General features: G+C 32.3%; 1 protein-coding gene across 3 annotated transcripts in view; it reads left to right on the forward strand.

Moving 5' to 3' along the window:
• Window positions 1–7,524, forward strand: part of LOC111050228 (prolyl endopeptidase) — a 39,903-nt gene extending 32,379 nt beyond the window's left edge. For 2 of the 3 annotated variants that reach the window (XM_022336509.2, XM_022336508.2), the window contains 4 exons: window positions 1,719–1,866; window positions 3,728–3,838; window positions 5,782–5,850; window positions 7,032–7,524. In XM_022336509.2, the coding sequence (XP_022192201.1) occupies window positions 1,719–1,866; window positions 3,728–3,838; window positions 5,782–5,850; window positions 7,032–7,097 (394 nt within the window). In that variant the 3' untranslated portion in view covers window positions 7,098–7,524. Of the gene's footprint in view, window positions 1–1,718; window positions 1,983–2,012; window positions 2,464–3,727; window positions 3,839–5,781; window positions 5,851–7,031 lie in introns of those variants that run through there. The other variant, XR_005571552.1, reaches the window with a different exon arrangement.
• Window positions 7,525–7,799: the final 275 nt, after the last annotated feature.

The following is a 7,799-nucleotide window of genomic DNA, read 5'->3' on the forward strand; positions in this document are numbered from 1 at the left end:
ACAGTTACCATTGAGTATGAAAAGTGGGTAATTATGGATAAAATGATGGCTGAAATCCATCAAATGTTTGTGTGTGTGATGCTGTTATTAATAACAACCTTAATTCATTTAAAAATTAATAATCCAATTGAAGTTGAAAATTCTCAGCCAAAGTTCTCATTTTTATTCATTCAAGAATCAGAAAAAATAAAGATAAAACAAAAAATTCGCATTCAAAATACACGCTAACTGCTGGGATGACTGCAAAATGGCTGAACCGACAAGCGCGTGTGACCTAGCGGGAAGAATCGTACCTAACTTCGTTTCATCCAGCTAAAAACAGTATTCAGATATTTAGAATTATGATCTACTAGAATTACCGAAAAATACTATAAGTAAACTAAAAAATATTTATAAAATAACATAGACAACAGAAAATATTTTTTTGTAGTATATTCTAATGTTATTTTATTAATTTTATTGACATGGATTTCGAACGGTAATTATTTAACCTGAAAATTCGAATTTCAAAATGTGTGTTTGCTACATTTCTTATTGCTTGGAGTTGAAATAATTATTACTGTCAATAGAAAATAAACATTATTTATTATTAAATGATGAGAAGTTATTATTTAATTATGATTTAGATAAACATTATTCTTGTTTTGGATTTCTAGATTGGGATTTTATCATAAATGTAGGGTAGCCATTGAAATGATTCTTATCTAAATCTAACCACAGTCATTGTTACCAACTTGATTTTTGTTTTCGTGCACTAATCCTCCATATAACCCACCAACTATTTTGTGTTGCCATGTTGCAAATCTGGAGTGCAGAAAAATTTTTTCCCGCACTAGAGCGGAAAAGTGATTCTTTGCGTTCTGTAATCAGTGCAGGAATGGCCACTTTTCAAGGTAACTGTAGGAAAAATGTATTTCTTATTTTTAGAACTCATGGCTGGAGCTCAATTCTTCTTTTTCCAGTCACGCCAAAAAACTATTGTAATTTAATGGTTATTTTATTTGTCGAAATATTTCTTGTTTTTGGCAAAAAAAATGTGTATAAGCTAATAGTTGAATTAATGAAACTTTCTAGACACAAAATGAAAAAACAGAATTTTACGTATTCAGGGTCGTATTCAGACGATTTTGGAAGCGTTCACAGTCAAGTTTACTTCTTTAGTCAATTTGAACTTAAGTCGGAAGTAATATTATTTGAAATCTGTGTACTACGGAGCGAGATTTTACGTGTTTTATTGGCTGTCACCCATGAGATTATCATTTGAAGTGCTGTGAATGATCAAGTAAAACTTCTACAAGCCAAATTATAAGGAAGCTCTTTTAATACGTATTTATTTATATTATTTATAATAACAAATAGGTTTTATCTACTCTTTGTTTCTAAAAGTTATCTACTCATCTACATATTTATTCTCTGTTCCTAATACGTTAATTTTTTCATTTGTTTCCATTATAATGTAGTGTTAGTATGCGATGGGTCTTGCAAGACCTGGCAATACATTGTCATTTGTGATAAAGAATAAAGCTTAGGCCCTTTTTTCAAGTCGAATTTGTTAAGCCATTTTTTAGCTGGAATTTGGCTTACTGGAGATTTTTTATCCTAGTCAAACTTAAATCTCTTTTGATGCAGCCCAAACTATGTACAGTATTATGTTTTTTGTTTGACGTTTCATTTTATTATGGATAATTTTTCAATTTATGATGTGTATGTGTTTGCAGTGTGTTGGACATGCTGAGATACCACTTGTTCACGATCGGATGCATGTGGGTGTCGGACTATGGATGTTCGGACCAACCCAAGCAGTTTGAGAATTTGTACAAATTTTCACCTCTCCACAACGTCAAGGAACCGGCTGGAGATGTTCAGGTATTTTCAGTTGATTATATATAACTGAATAGTATTCCTAGAATAGAATCTATAATTTGGAATGAGTATCATAGAATATGTAGATAGAAATGAAAATAATTGGCACAATATCTGGATACCAATATCAATATTGATACAATGTCTGGTAGTGACTTTTGCATTTTTTTATTTTCAAAAATATGTTGCCTATCTTGTTTATTGCGGGAGAGGAGGAAAATCGGAATAAATTATTGAAGACAGAATTAAAGCGATTTCTCCTTTTACTTGTTTTATCCATGGAAAGATGCTGAAGATCCACAGAAAAAGGAGAATTCGCTTTACCACCGCAAGAGCATCAAATATTACATATATCTCTCACAACTGGCATCTCTTGAATCATCCGAAAATCCCTAAACCAATGAAGCATCAACTCCAAGACCAGAAACAAGTCATCAAGTAGAAGATAAGGAGGAAGTGAACAGATCACAACTGCTTGAAGATTCATTCTCATCTGAGTATGAATCTGAATCTGAGGAAGCCTTGAATTTCGACATTACTAACAGTGAATCTGATTAAAGAATAAAGACACAAAAAATCCACATTATTTACAAACGTTTCCAATAATTAATTTTATTTAGCTTTTCAAATAAATGTTTTACTCGATTTTCAAGTTTGTAATTGCTTTTAATGTTACATGATTTTATTATAATACTGTAATTATTATTGAGTATAGTTCCAATTAGAAAATACATGCATAAAACTTATGAAGAATTAGCTTACTCTTATTCACCCAGTTTCTTCTTTAAATAAAAAATCCTGCCTATTTAAAGTAATATTTGAAAATTAATAATCAAGTCATTGAAAAAATTGCATCATAACTAAGACTATGCCATACATGCAATCATACAATGGCAATAATCATGTACTCAGGGGTATAAATTAATATCAATGAATCCATAACTACCCAATTTACCCGGGTATTTATGATTTTTTGGTATTTACCCCGAGTTTTAAATACCCGGGTATTTTACATCACTAGACACAACTGGCATAAATTTATAAAAATATAATACATCATATCCATTAAAGGCCTACCTTTCATCAAGATTATGTTTCCTTACAACAGGCTTGTATTGTCATTGAAAGACTATTAATTCCTACTTAGTATGTAATTTAACTATTTTTGCTATAAATAAACACTCTCTTGAGTTGTATTTTAATCAATAATATACTCAATTCCTCTTGTTGTGTCAGTAGGAGGATTCATATTAGGTCCCTATATTATCAATAGAGCGAAACAATTTAAAAATTTCAATTTATCTGTAAACATTTTCCTCTCGGACATGGTTCTTCAAATTAAATATAATTTATGATTCTTTAGGTAGGCGAAGTTTGATTTATTGATAAGGCATTCGTTACAATTATTTTATTGTTTTATTATTGTTTATTGTTTTTGAAGGGACGGATTCAAGGATCCAAAGGTTCAAAGAACCCCACACGTCAACCGAAGCTTATTGTGTTCCCAAGTAGTATGTTAGTTAGGCGAACCAATACCTATATCCTTTACAAGAACCAGGGGTTTTTCCCTATACTAACATCCCATTCATCACCTGGTTGCTTGTCGCAATCCAGTGTGATATGCTTGGCAGTCTCTTCAGACTGATAAGTCCTCGTGATCTACGTGAGTTCCACTCCTGGCCTTCTTTGTAGGTCCTTCCGCTGAGGAAGGGGCAGCCAAGTTGCCTCTAGGGCGCCCGGCCACCCTTGACTCAGCCTCTTGACCCACATTATTTGTGCCTGGAGTTTCATTTAATTATTTTTATGTACATATCTAAGTTCATTATTATGAATATCAGTATTCATTGCAGTTTGTGCATTTCAGTATCCGGCGATTCTGGTTACTACAGCCAGCCATGATGACAGAGTAGTGCCTTTGCATTCGTTGAAGTTCATCGCCACACTGCAAGATAAGATCGGAAGCAGTTCCAAACAAGTGAGTTTATAACAAAAAAAATCTGGTGTGGTACACTCACACAACTTTCCTTGCTCATATTTGAAACTACGATCAGACTTTTGTATATGTGTATATATAATTGTTTTCAGAGTACTTTTTCCTTTGTGTAAATTGTGAAATTCGATTATTTTTTTTAGTCGTCATTTTTTTTAAAGTCGTAAAAACAGCTGTTCTACAGATGAAATATCTCGACTATGTGTTCTTTTTATGAACTGCGCTACCTACCTACCTCATGCACGAGAAGGAGGTTACTAAGTCCATTTCTCAAGGTTGGGGTGGACCCCATATTAGTTTCCCAGAAAGGAGACTCATGCCAGTTGATAGAGCTGAAAGATAACTATAAAGAGTATGAATTTGAAAAAAATCGGTCCAGTTATTTTTGAGAAAATCATGAAAAACTTGGTTTTTTTAGTAATTATCCGCCATTTTTTTCAAGAATATTACGGAGCTTCTGAAATTTTCCCAGAAATGAGACTCATGTCAGTTGATAGGGCTTATAAATAGCTATCCATGGTATAAATTTGAAGAAAATCGTTAGATCCTAATCGTTAACTAATTAACCTTTAATTAGTTTCCCAGGAAAAAGACTCATGCCAGTTGATAGAGCTGATAAATAACTATACAGGGTATGAATGTGAAAAAAATCGGTCGTCATTTTTGAGAAAATCGTGAAAAACATGGTTTTTAGTAATTATCAGCCATTTTTCTCAAAAATATTACGGAGCTCCTGCAATTTTCTCAGGAATGAGACTTATGTCAGTTGATAGGGCTTATGAATAGCTATCTATGGTATAAATTTGAAGAAAATCGTTGAAGCCGTTTTCGAGAAAACCGTGAATAACATGGTTTTTTAGTGATTATCCGCCATTTTTCACAAGAATATTACGGAGCTCCTGCAATTTTCCCAGAAATGAGATTCATGTGAGTTGATAGGGCTTATAAATAGCTATCCATGGTGTAAATTTGAAGAAAATCGTTAGATCCGTTTTCGAGAAAACCGTGAAAAACATGATTTTTTAGTAATTATCCGCCATTTTTTCGGCCATTTTGAATTCAATTTTATTGAATTTCTTATTGTCAGATCCTCATGGTATAAGGACCTTAAGTTTAAAATTTCAAGTCAATCGGTTGATTAGGAATGGAGTTATCGTGTTCACAGACATACACACACACACACACACACACACACACAACACACACACACACACACCACACACACACACACCACACACACCACACACACACACACACACACACACACACACACACACACACACACACACACACACACACACACAGACCAACACCCAAAAATCATGTTTTTGGACTCAGGGGACCTTGAAACGTATAGAAAACTTGAAATTAGGGTACCTTAATTTTTTTTGGAAAGCAATACTTTCCTTACCTATGGTAATAGGGCAAGGAAAGTAATAATATCGTTCATCTCATTTTGTTTTATTATCAGTTTTATTCTTCTGACTTAATTTGAATGCACTCATGTAATGTGACTATCATCGTTACTCACCGGTATTTCCACATTAATTATATAAAATATGAACTTTCACTTGAATTATAAAAAATATTCTCATAAAAATCACACACCAAGGCCCGGTTGAATCTTAATCCCGATTGAATGCCACGAGAACCAATCAGGGAAGGTTTTTCTAAGAAGAAGGCTTTTCTGATTAGCTCTCGTAGCATTTAACCGGGATTAAAAGTTGTCAGCCTTTGTGCAACTGGGTGAAAGAGTGATTAATCAAATAATATTAAATCTTATGAAGTAAACCTCAAGCCTTGTGAACGTTTTGTAGTGGTCAGTTTAATATCAACAGAACTCAGATTAAACTGATAGGAAGATGCGCAAAGGAGATTTTCATTCAAGTTATTATTAACTGAATTTATAATGTCCTTCTATTTTGCAGACTAACCCTCTACTCATCAGAATTGAAACAAAGGCTGGTCATGGAAGCGGAAAACCTACTACGAAAGTGGTGAGTTGAATTTATTTTTTTGTTATTCATTTATTGTATAAAACACTATAATCATAGTACAGGGTGAGCATAAATTCTTGCCCGTATTTTAAAAATTTATTACAGAATAACACAATGTGTGCTTTGGTTTCACGAAACGAAATCGCCCATTAGTGTTCAGCGTAATTTTCGGGCTCCCTATGGACGCAGCCCTCCTGATGTTAAATCAATGAAGCGATGTTATGACAGGTTCAAAGTTACAAAACACCTGGCGAGAACTGGAATACCGCTTCGACATTTTCCGGGCTACCAAGGGGGCACACTAACCTATATAACAGCGCCAGATATAAATTGATATGTCAAACGGTTATTCTGTAATAAATTTTTAAAATCAGGGCAAGACTTTATGCTCACCCTGTACAATTATGACATTGGAGGAAAAACTAGGCTGAGTCTGTACTATTTCTCTCCAGAAATTTTGATAAAATGTTAATGTTGCTCAAAATTTAAGTTCATTTAATCACACACTGCTTCGTCACTTGATTTTCGATCCAGGAATAATGACTGTAAAATTATGAATTTTGAAGGTTGATGTTATACTCTAAATGAATCACAGAATATATCACAATAAATTAAAAACTTACAAGAAATATTGCACTTATTTAAAAAAATTGAATATAAAATCAAAAAGCTATTGTTCAAAGTATTGTAATATTATTGGGTAATTTACAACAACATTAAATTATTATTTAAAATTATTTATTCAATTGACACAAAACCAAAACATTCCCATGAACATACACTACTACTACCAATATCCTAACATCCTTAAAGTTGAGTTTGTTTTACAAAATATAAATGAATTATTGTTACGAAAATAAAGTTCGATTACCTTCATTTGAACCAATTACCTGTGTTTGTATGTCATTATCTGTATTTATAAAATATAATTATAAAAACTGACGATGGTGTGATCACCGAAACTAGTAGTTATAATTTGTATTCTTATTCTATTAATTTCAAAGGGTAATATAATTCTTTTTTTATAAATACAAGAAAGTAGCCCTGAATTCATACATTTTAAGACTAAATCTGTGTTTATTTTGTTCAAGATTGATGATTTTTACTGAAAATATAGCCTAAATCCATTTCCTTCTTTAATACCAGAAATTTTACCATGCTCTGTTTTCATTTTGTTTCAGATTGATGAGCATACAGATATCTTGTGCTTTCTGGTGAGAAACTTAGGTCTGAAATATCACGATTGAAACTGAGCAGCTTACTTCCACTTTGAAGAGATTATTTTAAAGAAATTCAAGAAAGGAATTTCATTGTCTATTCATGGACTGCCAATATATTCAAACACATTTTTATCTTGAAATACTATTAATCCACCAATAATGATTGACAGTTTAGGTTTCATTCGAAATTATTTTCAATACTAATTCTTGTGAAGTTCATGATATTATAACTCTGTGATAATCATACTTATTTCTGTCCAACAAAATATCCTCAGGGTTGAACCTCATGAAGTATTGTGCTAGTAGTAAGTTGCTAAACCAAGAGTTACTTATTGTAAAACATTGTTTTTGATTATTAACAAATAATGATCCGTTCTATATAATTTATGTATGTGCCAGATTTATTGTATTTTTCAATGCTCTAATAAATTTTGTATTCCAATAAAATCCAAAAGATCCTGTTATTTCTTACCTCTTCTCATGTGTGTCTACTTACATATTCCAGCCATCTAAACTGTTGCTTGATCATTTTATCAAACAAAGTTTATGCAATTTCTCACTGCCGGCGCACAAGTTTTCTTTGCCGGTAGTGCCATTTTGTAAGTTAGAATATTTATTTTATCAATGTGTATTATTTTATGGCAAATAAATGAATTTGAATAAATTTCTCTGGAAACCACTCCTTTAAACATTTCATCGCCATATTGAATTCACATTTGTCGATTTTGT

Source organism: Nilaparvata lugens, chromosome 1, assembly GCF_014356525.2.
Source record: "Nilaparvata lugens isolate BPH chromosome 1, ASM1435652v1, whole genome shotgun sequence".
Classification (NCBI taxonomy): domain Eukaryota; kingdom Metazoa; phylum Arthropoda; class Insecta; order Hemiptera; family Delphacidae; genus Nilaparvata; species Nilaparvata lugens.